Here is a 16488-nt window from a genome sequence, read left to right as displayed (position 1 = left end):
TTACCCTATACCTCTTTGCATTATTCATTCAACACATATTTATTTAGCCCATACTATTACGTACCAGCTTGGAACTTTATGCCAGTACATGGTAAAAGTTCAATTAATGTTGAACTGAATTGAAATGTCCTAGGTCATTTGAACCTCAAATCCTCAAAGGAATTTCAGAGTGGTGTAAATTTAAGGAGTCACTTTGCTCCTTTAAAAAAGGAGCCTATTTAAAACCTTGTTGGCTTCCATTCTTGGGAATAGTCAATTACGATAGGTCGTTTTCCCTTTCTTCTGGGAACATCTATCACCCATCTTTGGGGAAATTCTTTTCCTTTTCCCTTCCTTCAATTCCTGTGATTTGAGTGAGTGGCCATGTTCTTATGTGATTTCACCTCTTGCACTGTTGATTGGTCCAAGGTTGATACCTGACCCAAAATGGGCCAATTAGAGCTTTTCCCTGGAATTTAAGAAAACAGAGGAGGAGAGCCTGGGGGAGGCCAGCAGCCATGGTGCCATCTGTGTACGAGGATGTCACACAGCAGGGTAGGATACGGCTGAGGCACAGATGGAAGAAAAGGGGAGATGGAGAGAAAGAGCCCCTGGCACCAATCACGTCAAAGATCCAGATGCATCTCTGTCCATCCCATAGCTTGCTGTTTCAATCCTCCATTGGATTCCTTGAGGCAACAAATTTCTCTCTTGTCTAAGGGAGTCTGAGCTGGGATTCTGTGCCTTGCAACAAACTTGCTGCACCTCTCTGAGCCTCAGTTTTCTCATTAAAAGAGATGATGATAACCCCTTCTTCACAGAATTGTTATGAATATTAAAAAAAAGATGATGCATATAAAGCATTTACGATAGCACCTGGCATGTGATAAGTGCCCAATAATTGTTACCAATGATTATTATTTAAATCAGCACCCATGGTGCCTGGAGACAGTGTGGGTGCTCACGATAGGTCTGTTGAATAAGAAAAGAGACAGTTTTGATTCTGCTTTCAGCTCTGTCCAAGAGAGAAGGGCCGTTCTTCATGACTTTAGTGCCTCTCTGAGCTCTGTCCTTATTGGCCCAGCCACGCCTCCTTCTCTGATGACAACCAGAGTTCTGAAGGTCCCTCGCCATTTTCAGCCGGTTCTCACTGAAGTGTCTGCTCCTGTGGGGCCCTCAGACACAGATGGGTTCATCCCATACTCCAACTGGAGCCTCACCTCACTCCATTTCCGTTTGGCTCCAGCTGCTAGACAGCGCACAGCTCCAAGGCTTAATTGCCTTCTGCTTCTTTGTTGCCAAACACTAAAACCTTGTTGTTGGAGTTAAGTGTTTTGGGAAACAGGCTGTATTATTTCACCAACAGAGGCTTCGAAAAGTTGGAACTGCTGAACGAGCCGCCAGACCCGACCTTGGTTCTTCAATCGGCACACCTGTACTCGCCAGGGAGGATGTGCTGAAATGCTCCCTGTGAGCTCTGTGAATTAGTTTTCAAGATGCCCTGCTCCTGCAGTGATCTTCAGTGGCACACAGTAGGCTCTCCACTGTTATTTTAATATTATGAATTATTTAAGACATTAAAAGTATGATAACAGTGAACACTTACATCACAGTTACCTTGTGCCAGTGTTTTAAGCACTTTATGTATACTAGCTCAATGGTTCACAGACTCTCCTCCACGTTAGAATCAGCCAGGTAATTTTTTTAACGTCCTGATGCGCAGGCCACATCTTGCACCAATGAAATTAGAATCTCTGGGCCTCAAAAGTTTTAAAAACTCCTCTGGCGATTCAAATGTGCAGTCAAGGGTGAGAATTAGTGAAGCAACTCATTTAATCCTCATGGCAAGTCTATGAAGCAGGTGCTGTTACTAACCACGTTGTATACTGAGGAAACTGAGGCAAAACAGACAGGTTAAGTGACTTGCCCAAGGTCACACAGCTGATAAATGTCAGAGCCAGGTCTGGAACCAGGTTATCTGGTCCCAGAGTCCACACTTTTAATCCTACAACAATACAACTACGACACTGCACTGTATTCCACAACAGAAGCCTGAGTTTCTCCCCCTTTCTTCTCTGTCCCCATCCCACTGCACAGGGATGTCTCATCCTCTCATGATCGCTCCTGAGCATTTGTTTCCAAAGTCTACTCTTTGGTCTTCTCCCCTTCAGTCTCCAGCCCTCTAATTCAGCTCTGTCCCAGATGATCACAATGCATTCCACATATGTAATTTTAAGTTTTCTATGGGTCACACTAAAAAAGTAAAAAGAAACAAGTGAAATGAATCTTAACAAAGTATTTTACTTAACCTGATACACCTGAGATATTATCCTTTTGACATGTCATCAACATTAAAAAATATTAATGAGCTAGTCTACAATTTTTTTTTTTTTTTTTTTGGAGTAAATGTTCAAAGTCAAAGAAGAGAAAAGGATTAACTCTGTTGCTGTCTGGCCACTTTCCGGCTAGCCCTCCTCGGCTAACCCACTTTTCATTGATCAGTTTTCTGGAAATGTGAAATGACGTTCGCTTGAAGAAGAGATGAGAAGGAAAGTGAATCTGCTTCATGTAATCAATGGTTCATGAACATATAGAGTATAAATAAAATGTCTGTAAATGAGAGCACATTTTAAATCCCCTAATGTTGCTGGCGTATGGTGGAATCCTCTCATGAGTTCTGGTATAAAGAGGAAAGAGCATCAAATTGATCGTTTTGCAAAGTACATTTTTGTCCCCTCCCTCCCCAAGTCGGGAACTGCTTACAAGTGAGATCCCGCTGCTGTTTCAGCAAAGCTGGGTGATGGTGCTTTTGTGTCACCCCAAGTAAAAATCACTTGGGGTGGATTATCTGCTTCTTTGATCCCCTGAAGCGTTAACCCTCTTTGTTATCACAGCGAGAGAGAGAGATAATTACAATGTGCTCGGAAGAGCCAGCTTGTGGGTGTAACTAAAAGACAATGCAGAGTATTGTTTCATGCTCTTTAATTCAGGGTCTTGGCCGTCTGACTTCCTCGTATTGTCAGCCATTGGAAATGTGACCGCTAAACTGGGACTTAGGTATCAAAACCAACTCCATGTAAAGTTAGGCTTCCTAATTGAACACGTGTAATCCATTATTTCTCTTGGCAAGCTCACTTTTTTTGCTGGGAGAGATGCCAGAGAGCCAAGGAGGAGAGAGGGGAAGGGTTAGTTAGAAAAACAGCTGCCTGGAGCCGTTTAGTGCAAGTTCGGGTAGCAAATCCTCCACTACCCGAGAGCATCACTGGGGGACAGAGAGAGCAACGCTGATTTGATAGGCACACTCCGGTATTCTAGGATCAAGAAGGCAGGGGATTTAAAGAAGAGGCATTGGAAAAAACCTAACTTGCAAATACAGAGAACAGATCGGTGGCTACCTGAGGCGGGGCGGCGGGGTGCGGGGTGAAGGAATTGGGTGAAGGTGGTCAAAAGGTACGAACTTCCAGTTATAAGATAAACAAGTCTCTGGGATGTGAGTGTACAGCATGGCGACCACAGTTAATAATACTACTGCGTATATTTGCAGGTTGCTAAGAGAGGAGATCTTAAAGTTCTTATCACATTAAAAAATGAGGTGATTTAAAAAAAAGAGGTAATGATGGATGATAGCTAGACTTAACTGTGAAAATCCTTTCATAATATATACATACGTCAAATTGTTATGTTGTACACCTAACGTGAACACAACATTATAGGTCAATTTTATCTTAATTAAAAACAATTACAAATAAGAGGGAGGGTATAGCTCAGTGGTAAAGTGCATGCCCGGCATACCCGAGGTCCTGGGTTCAATCAGTACCTCCATTAAACAAATAAATAAATAAATAAACCTATTTACCCACCCCCCAACAAAATGTAAAAAATAAAATAAAAATAGGAAAAAAAAAAAAAAAGAAGTGGTGTTATAGTGTTTTGGAAGAAAGACTGGGGATGAGAAGACGATGATGCCATTATTAACCACTTCATGCTGTAAAACTCCTCTCCTGGGTTTCCTGGCTTGACGGGTACCAGACACGGAGGGCCATTCTCAGTATAGTCTGAGTGAAGGTTCCAGGGTCAAGCCACATCTAAGTTACTAGTAATGCTGAAAATACAGTCGCGTTAAGATAACCAAAAGTTCCAACGTTGGCTTCTCCCCTAATGGATCATCTTGGGTCCTGCCACCTCTTCCACCCCCGCCGAGCCCCCCGACTTTGGAGACCACGGAGCTGGGAAATTCACTTACCCAGCACCTCTTTTCAAAGGGGTACGTACTCCAGTGTGGGCTCTGATAAAATCCTTACATGTATTTTATGCTCTTTTAAAACTAAACTGGCACTTTCACACCTGCTGCAACGCTGAGGGATAATACACCTGCGTTCTTAGTCTCTCCTTTTTCTCTTGACTGATGTTGTAGGTTTTAACCCCGGGTTTTCCCTTAGCTTTACACGCAGGGTATGTCTGAGGACAGTCTCTCCCACTGCCGGCCCACCAGCCCTGGGAGAGGCGGGGCCCTTCCCCAGGGGTGTCTAGAATTTGGCCATGCTCGTGCACGAATCCCTTTTCTCGCTCCTGCTGCATTCATTAGGATTCCTTTTGTCGCAAGGGAAGGAGACCACACTGGATCTGGCTTAAGCAGGTTTTAGCCCCCTAACTAACCATTCGAAGGTCTGTCTAGATCTGAGTGCTCCCACGGTGTCACCAAGATTTGGTGTCTCTCTTCCTGAATTTCTCAGCTTCAGTTTCCTCTCTTTGTTGGCAGTGTTTCTGTGCGGTGGCTCTCAGAAGCTGTACACTTATTTTATCCTTATTGTCAACAATTCCAGAGGAAAAGCTCCTTGTTCTCACCAGTTTCAACAGAAGTTCAAGGGCGTGACTTTTACTGGATTACCCTACACATCCATTCCTCTGTTCCACTATGGTCCACGGCCCAGATCGGTCCTCCGGCAGTCTGTTTTTCTATGACCTCCAATCCCCAGAAGGTCTTTTGCATTTTTAAAGGAGTACATACATAAGAAGAATATGCAACAGATATTTACTTTCTGCTCCTTTGCAGAGAAAAACTTGTCTGGGGCACGTGTGGTTTTAAAACCTCTCATGATAACCACTCAGGTGGCTTGGTCAGAGCAGTGGGACAGGCGGTCAGCTGGTACAGGCTTGGCATACAGTAGGTGCCCAATTACGATTCTGATGAAAAGGCTCACAGCAAAAATATTTCTCCCTGAGGCTCTTCTTTGAGCTTGGGAGCTGGGAGGTGATGTATTGCCTCCCTTTAGTCCCCAGTCTATTTCAGCAGTGAAAGATCTTCCATTGTTTGAATAAGTACTCAGTTGTTAACACTCGCCTTCTTCCCTTTCGGCGGAAGTTTTTATTTTGCTGGGGAGCGTGATGCAAGCATAATATTAACATGAACCACTGGATGGAGCTACAGCTCTAAGAAACAGGCTCAGAAAAAAATGACAAGCAGGAGGGTGGGAGTAAGTCTTGTGATTTCAGCATCTCCCCTGCCCAAGACAGACAGACACGTTCCAGACTTGGCTCTGCCACGTACCGGCTACGTGGCTGTCAACAAATGACCTTGAGAAATACGCTCTAGCTCCACTGGTGTGAAGTGGGGGTGGGGGTGGGTAACATCAGTACCTGCTGAACCAATTAATTGTGAGATTTAAATATTATTAGGTAATGATATCACCCAGCACTGGGCCTGGTGTACAACAAATGCTCAATACACGGTAACTGTATCTTATTATTAGGATCTGAATACCACACTCAAATCCCAGAGTTCTAGCTTTTTCCCAGCTGGACTTCAAACTTTCAGCTCATTTTTATTATCCAGAATTTGAGGAAGAGGAGGAGGGTGAAGGAACCTGGAGAGGGAGTGGGTGGTCAGGCTGGAACATAGGAACAGAGGCTGGGAGACTGAGGCTGGGGTTAGAGGTAGAGGCGAGTTTCTACCTGGGAATGGCTCTCTCTCTCGAATGTTGCCAGAAGCCGGTGTGCAGAGGACCCTACTGTATCATGACGAGTATTCATGAGAGTAGGCAGGAAGCAGGAATACAGTGTAGAGAGCCCGCCTCCACTGGGATAGCTGGTCAACCCAGGCCCCCTACGGCTGGGCACTGTGGGGTCGGATGGGGACGTTGATTCGGTTCTGCAGCCAGTTGATATAATCCTCTTGAGGCATGTGGACGACGTGTTCTCGCACAAACTGATGGGCAAATACAATGGCAGCCTCAGATTTGGTCTGAAAGCTAGGCTCAGTGCCTCCTCCCTCCCCGACAAGATCCTGGAAGATCTGTGATTGAGGCTGGCGGCCTCAGGATGCCTCCAACCATCCAGGCACTTAGAATGCCTGGAGCATCGTGCTGGGGACGGTTCTCTTAAGAAAAGGACCCCTTTCTAGCACTCTGGTTCAGCAGGCTAATTTTAAGCCCTTTCTTGCTGCTACTGACCCAAAGAAATTTGGGGAGAATGGGAAAACCCAGTTGTCTGCATTTTTCTCTCTTCTCTGCTCCTTAATATCTCTTGTTGTTGTTGTTTTGGTGGGGGGATAATTCGGTTTCTATTTATTTATCTATTTTAATGTAGGTGGAACCCAGGACGTCATGCATGCTAAGCATGCACTCTACCAGTGAGCTATACCCTCTCCCCCTATTCCTTAATATCTTTTTAAAAATCCATTTGTCCTTAAACTTTTTTGGGTTCATAGACCCTTTTAAGAATTGATGGCAACAACAGGCTTGCTTCCAGGAAAGGGTTAAGACACAAAACACAGAGTTTTATATAGATTCTGGATTAAGAGACCCCCACATCCGGGTTGTCAGAAGTTCTGGGATGTTCTCACTGGGATATGAGCATGCTAAGTTTTATTAGCTAGGGCCCCTCCTCTCTGACCCACTCAGAGATCGCCTTTTCCATGCCCCCTGTAATTGGCAGGTGGAGTGTGGACCCCATACATGGACAGTTGTCCTAGAGTTAGGCTTGGACCAGCCTGAAAGATCTCCACAGGGCGTGTGTGGGGAGTGGAGTCTAGACACACGAATTTGTCCACAGGGTCGTCCCCTCCCTCCCCCACTCCCGACCTTGCACCCGCACACCCACGCCCACCCAGGTCAGCCTGTGCAAGGGCCAACCTGCCATGAAAACATCGAGAGGCCTGCCAATGCCGCCATTTGAGTCGCTTCTTTATCCTGAGGCACCGAAAGCCTGATTAAAATGTACATGTGCCATCAGATAAAATGAAGGGAGCGACTCCACTAACATCTGTTAATACCTTAGTGTGGGCTCCTCGCCCTCCCCCCCCATCTGCTGACACCTTTGGATGCCCTAGCTGAGTACAAAGCACTGGGAGCTCCTAGGGTGGGCGGGGAGGGTAAACAACTATGGAAAACCACTCAGTGGCTCCTCAGCACCCTCAAGATAAACCTAAATCCTTGACCTTCAGAGAGCTGCGCAGACTGACCCCTTCAGTCCCCTTGGGACTGTGCGCCTTCCTGCTCTCTTCCTTCCGAACCCATGGGCGGCCACGGAATTCCTCCAGCCAGTCAGGTTGTGTCCTGCTCTGGGGCCTTTGCACCTGCTGTTCCCTCTTCCTGACCTGCTCTTTCCCCTTCTCTTCACGATGCTGCATTCTCATCGTTCAGGTCTCAGCTGAAAAGTCACCTTCCCCTGTCGCTCTAGTCACGATGAGCCTCCTCTTACATTTACCTTAAATCTGTGCTCCTCAAACTTTATTGTGCGAACAAGTCACCTGGGGTCTCATTTAAATGTAGGTTCTGAGTTGGCAGATATGGTTTGGAGCCTGAGATTCTGCGTTTCTAACAAGAACCCAGGTGATGTCCACGCTGTTGGCCCAGGGGCCTACAGTTTTGTTCCTTACTAGGACTGCCAGTTATTTTATTCATGTGTCCATTTATTTATGTCTCTCTGAAGCCCTCAGGTCTCCAGGGGTCACTGCAGAGAACATAACGACCCCTGGAGTTGAACAACCAAGGTCACGTGACAATCCCTCTCCTGTTAGTTGATGAGTTCGCTGAAGGCCTTTAGGTGTTTTTAAAGCTGTGTTCCCAGCACTTAAACAGAGCCTGGGTGTTGAGAGATGCCTGGATGTGTGTGCCCGAGGCACGGTGAGGGGAAAGGAAGAGGTAGTCACCTCGATCGCCACTGCGATGTCCGGAGAGCACAGTTCCCAGATTCTCAGGTCCTGCAGCACCTTCAGGAGGACGTGCGGCCGGATCCTCAGGTCCAGATTTTCTCCAAACTTCTGCAGTTTTGCCAGGATCTTTCTGGCGGGGCGGAAAGTCTTCAGATCCTCAGGGAGTTTGGACAGCAGGTCAAAGTACCTTCAATTCCAAGAGGAGAGACCCAGTTAGGAAACTGCTGGGAGATGGGTCTGGGCACCTCAGATGCCCATCACCCCTATCTCTTTTTACCACTCATGGGATGTCTCCAGGGTGGCATCAGTCTTTACCTGGGGGACTTTCCTCCCTCCTAAATGCAAAGTGTCCCCAGGTCAGGCAAGTCTTGATTTTTAGGGATTGTAAAAGCTGAAGTATGATTTGCATCACATTAAAAAAAATTAAGGGCATGCTTTAAAGAGATGCATTTATAATTTTTCTATCAAGCAGACAGTGTGAAAAGCTAGAAGGAAGGAAGGAAGGACACTGTTATTCTGAAGCTTCTCTTTTGGGAGTTAATCAGGCCAAGGAGGACACTGACACATCTGTGGGATACCTCCTAGGATACAAGAGGCTCTCACACGCAAGATGCTGCTGCTGCTGAGGGTGTGTGTGTGTGTGTGTGTGTATCTTCCATGCCCCTGACCAGTGAGTAAGCTTGGATCATGGCTTTGTGTGTTTCAGTGGGTTTTAAGAACCTTTATAAGTATTACGACAGTGTCTAAGGTGATTTGGAATTCCATCCTTGAGATGTTGGGAACAAGGTAGGTTCTAACCTGGGAGTTGTTCAGGTATGATCAGGACTTAAGGCAGGGGGTGGCATCTCATTTAGAAAAGGTTTTTTCTCCTGATACATATACATGTGGAAAAATTTAAAGAAGAAATTGATCATCCATCATACATGTTGGAATCTTTTTTTTCTCTCTTTTTCTTTTCTTTTTTTATGAGGGGGAGGTAATTAGGTTCATTTCTTTATATTTGAAGGAGGTACTGGGGATTGAACTCAGGACCTCATGCATGCTAAGCATGCACTCGTCATACATTTTGAGCTACTCATATTGCTTTGTATTTGTGATATATATTTATATATTTATGCAAGTCTCTTTGTAAGCTCCCATTTTACATTATTAAAATTGTCAAAGGGTTTCTGGGTACATTTTTAGACTTTCCCATCTTACTCTTAGATCTTGATTTACTCACCCTGACAGGATGGAGGTTCAGGAAATCAGACTCTATATTGCAAATCATCATAGAAATGGATTAGATGGGGGGTTAAATCCTAAAGTTTCTTTGTTTGTAAAGTGGGGGTTAATATGTACCCTTCAGGATGTTTTGTGGGGAATAAACTCGATAATTTATGAAAATTACTTAGGGTAGTGTCTGCCATCCAGTCACTCAATTCACATTGCTTTCTGTTGTACTCATTGTCAGCCCTGTGCTGGGGCACAGTTCCTGGGATATGGCTTTGTACCTTTACGCGTTAAATCATTTTGGGAATATGTGTCTTCCCTTGTAGACCTCAGAATCTATCGAAATTTTCAGGTTGGTTTGCCTTGTCTGCCTCTCTTATGGGGGCTGGCAGGTTTGTCCTTATTTGCAAGCCTGAATCAAACAGAAGGTAGATATGGAGAACACAGCTGGGTGGATTATCTGTGGTTCAGGAACTGAGGGCTTCTTGCCTGAGTGTACTCTGGATGTAGCCTGTTTGGCCGGGGGGTTGGGTGGGCTGAGGGAGTGGATGCTGATGGTCAAGGACAGTTTTGGAATGATGCCTGTCTGTGTCTTAAAGAATAATGGAATCAAATGTAATATTGTAACTCCAGAGCCTCCTGTACCCCATTCAGGGACCGTCTTATCTGGCTCTCAGACACTTTACCAGTGGTCTGAAATTTCTTCTGAACCTCCTTTTACCACGGAGACTTGACGTCTCATCTTTGCTATATCCTTTTGGAAATTTGAGACACGATTGAAAGCATGGAACTTCTGGAGAGCTCTTTCTTCTTGGCGCCTGCATCACAGGTTGTATGAGAAAGAGGAAGAAGAAATCAGATACCCTTCCCCGTGAATCATCCTAGCTGCCCTTTGAGATCTGAGTTAAACATCTTTTCTTTCATAAGGCCCTTAACCCTCTGGGCCACTGTAATTTACAGCTCAGGGCACAGGATGGATGATACAGCTCTCTCCAAGGTCCTGAAATGCTCCTGTCTTGCTAAATCCAGTCGCTTTTTATCGGCCCTCATTCTCTCCCTATTTGGGTTGACAGAAGAGAAAAGAAAAGCTTCCAGTGGCCAGCTGGTGCTCTGAAAGTCAAGTTCCAAGTCTTAATTATGACATTTATGGCTGTGCACGATGCCACTCTCACCTACCACTTCTTATTCCTCTTCAAATTTTCCATGTCCCTTCCTACTTTGGGACTTTGTATGCACTTTCCTGCTGCCTGGAATGTCCTCCCTTTTCACCGCACAGCCAGCTCCTCTTCATCTGTTAGGGCTCAGCCTCAAAGTCACCTCCCTAGAGAGGTCTTCTTGGATTACCCAACCTGAATTAGGTCCCTATGGTTTCTCTCTCTTTCTCCTAGAACCCTGCTCTCTTACCATATAGCAATGGTTATAATTTGTAATTGTATAATTTATTGATTCATTTATTTTATCTCTGCCCACATCTTCCACATTTTCTGCCCTCAGCTCCCTGAGGGCAGAAACATGCCCTTTGTGTTCCCTGCTGTAGCCCCAACAGCTAGCATCTGGTGGGTACATCGCAGGTGGCAGATGAATGCCCTTTGAGTGAATGGGTATATGTGTGTCCTTACTTTATGAAGATTTCCATCTTGTCCTGTAGACAGAAGCCAGCTTCCTGGGCCACACTGTAGAACTTGGCCCTCATGGTGTTACACACCCCACTCTTGCCATGCACGATGTCACGGTTGGCGTGGCTGTTGACACAGATAAGAAGGGCTTGGGGGGCGGAGCCCATGGGATGGACCCATGAGACAGGCCTCCTTGGGTCCCTAGGTGCTCTGAAATAGGGATTCTCTGGATCCTGTCGGGTTCTCTACCCTCACCTGAAGCCTCCTTCAGCATTCCCCTGGACGTAGGAAGGATAGATCTTCCCAACAACATCAGGCTGGTGGGTCAGGCCTTATTAAATGAGCCCACAGTGAGACATCTGGTCATTTAAGCCCAGTGAATGTTAAGGATAGTGAGATGAAAATGGAATTTGGAGCTGGGAGACTCAGGTTCAAACTCCTGCACCATCACTTTTTAGACACATGGCCTCCAGAGAGACATTTCACCTGGCCAAGTTTCAGCCTGTTCCTCCGTAGAATGGAATGGCACCCCTGCTTCATAGGATTGACTTTGAGGAATAAGCAAGATAATGAATATGGAGTGCTTTGCCCAGTGCCAAGCATGGAGGAAGACTCTGTTGACATTGCCTGTGTTGGTGCTCAGCATCTGGGCCATGAGCCCCTTGCCCTGGGAGTCCTTTGTCCTTCAGCAGTGTCTGTGGCTCCGGGCACCTGGTCGGCATTGTGTTATTTCAACACCCCTGGGAAGACAGTGTGGTTGCCATAGTCTCTCTTGCCTGGCTTCCTCAGTTGCCCACCTGGCTTACCTTTTAGGCTTCTTCTGCAGTACCTGGGAGTGGCTGTCTCCACTTGTACTGCTGGATCTGTCACTGGAACACAAAGGGATGGTTTCAAGTTGCTTGGAGTCTGATTTTCACAAAAAGGGGTGACTTTAGGGGCCCCATGATACCAGCTAGCCTTCAGGAGTCAGGTGAGGGAGGAGGTTCTAATCAAGGCATCGGTAACAGAACTCAATGTATATTTTCCCCATTATCTTGGTCTTTGTTCCTACTGGACACTCTACCTGAAAAGTCCTCCTTGTTTCTCTTCCACCTACTCAAATCCTCCTCTGTTTTGTGGCTCACAGCAAGTTCTGCCTGCTCTGACTCTTCTAGTCCAACTTTGACCTTCTGCCTCTGCATACTGTCGGGATGACATTTCCTGGACCCTAGTTTCATTTGTATAAAATTGGTCCCTCCACCTGGAGGATAGGTTTGTCTTAGACCCTTCCAGCCTCCTCTCTACACCTGTCTGCACTTAACCTGGAACTGAGTGCAGATTTGGTGAAGGGAAGGTCCAGTCCTCCTAGGCACATTGTCTTCGGTGTTCCCAGCCCCAGAATGCCTCTTCATTCAAGGATTCTCTTCTCTAGACTAGACCCTTGTGCCAAACACCAAACACCCATTTCACCCCACTTTGGAGGCAGTCAGAGCTGGGTTCAGAGCCCAGCCCTGGCACCACCACCTCCCAGTGTGTGGATAAGCACCTCTGCTCTGGATCGTCAGTTTCTTCATCTGAGATCAGTCAACTCTTCACATAATTTGACCCTTTCTAGGTGTGGGCTGACCGAATTCCTTAAGTGGCTGCTCCCTCCTGTGACCTTGCCTGGCTAGGGTTCCTAGATGGGGGTGAAGCTTCTTGCTCAGGCCCAACTCCCCTCCCCTTTCAGGTTCTCCTTTAGTGACCCAGGCCTTCAGTGCCAGTGTCCACCACCTTCGCTCACACCTTGCCTCCCTTTGTTTCTTCCAGACACTGGAGATTTAACTTGACTGCTCTATCTGTGTGGTTATAGAGGGTGAGACTGTTTTTCCTATCCCTGTGATGTGTGGTTAACCTTTCCCTTCAAACCCTCTGGCATCTGGGACTTCTCTGGCCACTCCCAGACCACTCACTCCCCAGAGGAAAGGTCCTGGCTTTTGCTGCTTTTCCCAGAGGCTCATGGGACTGGCCCTAGAGGTCTTAGGCCTGGTAGCTGATGGAGCGAGCCCTTATCCCACCTTGCTGGGAAGCAGAGCCCCAGTAACAATGCCCAGAAGGCCCTGTGTTTGGATTCCAACCAGCTGCCCCAACCCCTGCCGATGAATTCTTTGAGGGGTGTGGGTGTTGGTTTTGACCCTCCTCCTAAAGGTGGCTCTCTTCTTTTCTAGAAGAGAGGGAGGAGGTGGGAGGTGAAGGAAGCAGTGTTTTAGCTGTGATAAACAAACAAACAAACAAACAAACAAAAGACCCCTCTGCTGGTCTCAGTCTCCCCTTTCCCTGGTCCTCCTTGAGTTTCAACCACACCAGTCTTTGCTCAGTGAACCTAAACTTCCTCTTGTCTCAGATCCTTTGCACATGCTCTTCCCTCTGCTTGGAACACTATTCCCACTTTTCCCAGCAATAGGCTAGCTAATTCTTCTTCTTCCTTTTTCTTTCTTTTTTTTTTTTTTTTCAGGTCTCAGCTTAAATGTTAAACTCAGCCTTAATTAGGATTCTGGTGCTCCACAGTTACTCAGTCCCCCATAATTCTCCTTTAGAATGCTTTCCACGGTTATGATTACATGGCTAACTCTCTGGGATTATTGGATAAATGCATGACTCTCCCATTAGACCAGCAATTCTTAACCATGGGCAGGATTCAAGGATGATTCCACGAATGCAGATGGGAAAAAAAAAAAAACAGGTTATGTCTTCATTTTAACTAGCCTTTAGCAGAAATGGAAATCACAGGGTTTTGCACATTACATTAAAATTGTGGGAGATATTTTGAAAAATCATTTATATTTGACACAAATCCAAAATTACAGTAGTTATTAGACTTGCTGCTCAGTCTTGTTATATAAGGTATTGCTCAAGCAGCTCATTAGAGGACCATATATCCCAAATCTGGTTGCAGTAGCGTTTTTGACACTACTATAGAATTCTTTGTAAACCCTGGGAATTTACAAGATGCATTTAAAAGCATTTTTATGAAAGGAGTCCATAGGCTTTCTTAGGCGGTCAAAGAGCCCATGACACAAAAGGAGTTATGACCCACCCTGGCCAGATGGTGAGATTCACGGGGGCAGACTGCATCTGTCTTGTTTATTGTTGCATCTCCAAAAACCCCAGCACACCTGCTGGCACATGGCAGGGATGGCTGACTATTCTCCAGATGAATAAATGAGTCGGGGGCAGAACTTCACCTCCCCCAAGTCACTCAAGTCAAGAGGGAAGGGCTGGTTCTTTAACACCCCTTCCCTACTTCATCCCTCTGCTACTGGGAGACTCTGATTTTATGGTATGTAATTGTTGGGGAGAAACCAAGCCCTGGGAGTTAAGAAGCTTATTTCCAGTGAAGAAGGAAAAAGGTTTTCTTCTCTGTCCCACTTTCCATAGTCTGGTGAGGGCCATCTCTGGGGTGCGCCCTGGAACTGTGGGGTGCCTCCCCGCACCTGATAGGGCCCCAGGCCTTCCTACCTTGATTTGTGGGTGGTCTGCATATTTTTATAGGCAGAATCACTCTTGTTTTGTCTGATCATTGGCAAGACACTGCAAAGCAAGATGAGTCACTTAGTAAGGCACTGAACATATGGTGCTGCTAAGACAGCACATATCTGTGGGAGAACGAAGAGTTCTTTTTCTAAAGCAGAGATCTTAGACTTTACAGGGTATAGAAATCCCCGGGACAAAATGTTCAGAACACAGATTCCATAGCCAGAATCCCAAAGAGTTGCAGACATTAGGCCTGAAGTGCCACACACAACCCACACACATACCACACACACACACACACACACACACCACACACATACCACACACACACACACACACACACACACAGACTTCTGATGCAGGTGTGTAGAGAGCATACTTTGAAAACTGTCCATGAAATAACGCCCCTTCGAAGTGCTTGTTAAAAAAAAAAAATACAGTTTCCTCTAGGGATTCTTATTCAGTGGGTCTGGGATGAAGACGAGAAATCAGTATTTTTCACAAACACCCCAACAGATTCTGATCTTCAGGGACATTTTGGAAAACACTGTTGGAGGATTTGAAGAGGTCATCTTCCTGGACGCTGCTATGGTCTGAATGTTTGTGTCCCCCCCAGGTTTCTATGTTGAATCCTAACCCTCAAAAGGATGATGTTAGGAGGTGGAGGCCTTTGGGAGGTGAATTCGATCACGAGGGTGGAACCCTAATGACTGGAACTGGTGCCCTTATGAAAGAAATCCCTGAGAACTAGCTTGTTCTTTCCACTATGTGAGGACGTGGTGAGAAGGCGGTTGTCTGTGAGAAAGACAGCCCTCGCCAGACGCTGAACCTGCTGTCACCTTGATCTTGGACTTCCAAGCTGCTGGAACTGTGAGAAATAAGTGTCTGTTGTTTATCAGCCACTCAGTATATGGGATGTTTGTTATACCAGCCCGCATGGACTAGGACAGGTGACCAGAGGGCAGCCTGGCCCTGAAGCTGGGGGCTGGTTGGCTTTCAGGGGTTCCTGAAACCCCCAGAATTCAATGTCAGTCTTGATGGGAGCATATCTGGTGTCTAAAGTGAAATATGAATCCAGATTCTAAAGTGAATAGGGCACAAGAAATCTGACAGCTTTTCCTAACTGTCTCTCAGCAGCTTGGCAGAGAAGCCTTCAATATTTGCTGTCTTAGCGAGAGATTAGGGAGATTTTCGCCGGGAAGAATTGAGGGAGGATGGGAAACTTCAACAGGTTCTCGCTCTGTAACCATGGTTATTTTATCGTTAACGCGAATGCAGAGGCCATATGATAGGGTGTGTGAACACCGGGTTCTCGTGTGGATTTGTCTTTGAGGACCTGAAGCAGGTCACTCTTGGCCATTCTCCTCCATCTACAAGATGGGCCCATGGTAATGGGTACCAGTGAATAAACCCATCTCAGCAAGGTGCTGCAGAGATTGTGTGGCATATACAGTACGTGAAATAAAAGTAGCAACCATCACCACCACCTTCACCATTTATTGTGTGCTTGTAATATGCTAGGCACAGGCCAATATGTTGAACGCATTATCTCAATAAATGCTTAAACTGACTCACTGATGGAGACATTATTTCCGTAACAGTAGTAACACTTGCCCAGGATATTATTATTTAATTCTCACTACAGCCCCTTGGGATAGGTTGTTAATGAGTCTCATTTTACAGAATTGGAATCAGGCTCAGAGAGGTAAAACCACTGGCTCAACAGCACACAGCAATTAAATCAAGGAAATGGAGATTGACCTTAGTCTACTTGGTACCAAGGCCAATGCTTGGATGATGCACAATCTCATTTTATAAATGAGGAAACTGAGGTTTAAGGAGAGGCTGAGGGATGTGTTCAAAGGCACCCGGTCTTGAATGCATGTCATTCTGACTCCAAAGAACGCGTTCATGGTGTGAGTTCTTACAAAGGAAGGAGCCTCTCGGAGCAGATGCTTCCTCACTTTGTCTGTCTTTAACGCTGATCAGCAGCCAGGGCCTTAAGGGCTAACACTGTCTCAAGGGCCTTCAAGTGCC

The 16488-nt window shown here is 46.0% G+C and overlaps 1 protein-coding gene across 3 annotated transcripts in view; it reads right to left on the bottom strand.

Moving 5' to 3' along the window:
* Nucleotides 1-4515: 4515 nt before the first annotated feature.
* Nucleotides 4516-16488, bottom strand: part of CCDC60 (coiled-coil domain containing 60) — a 146965-nt gene continuing 134992 nt past the window's right edge. Inside the window, exons 9-14 of one of the 3 annotated variants that reach the window (XM_064481185.1) lie at nt 14437-14508; nt 11766-11828; nt 10963-11085; nt 10030-10161; nt 8129-8318; nt 4516-6184 (exon numbers count right to left, since the gene is read on the bottom strand). In XM_064481185.1, coding sequence (XP_064337255.1) covers nt 6083-6184; nt 8129-8318; nt 10030-10161; nt 10963-11085; nt 11766-11828; nt 14437-14508 — 682 coding nt within the window. In that variant the 3' untranslated portion in view covers nt 4516-6082. Of the gene's footprint in view, nt 6185-7390; nt 8319-10029; nt 10162-10962; nt 11086-11765; nt 11829-14436; nt 14509-16488 lie in introns of those variants that run through there. The other 2 variants (XM_064481183.1, XM_064481184.1) reach the window with 2 other exon arrangements.

Source organism: Camelus dromedarius, chromosome 31 (assembly GCF_036321535.1).
Source record: "Camelus dromedarius isolate mCamDro1 chromosome 31, mCamDro1.pat, whole genome shotgun sequence".
Taxonomy (NCBI): domain Eukaryota; kingdom Metazoa; phylum Chordata; class Mammalia; order Artiodactyla; family Camelidae; genus Camelus; species Camelus dromedarius.
This window is presented reverse-complemented; position numbering and strand designations above follow the sequence as displayed.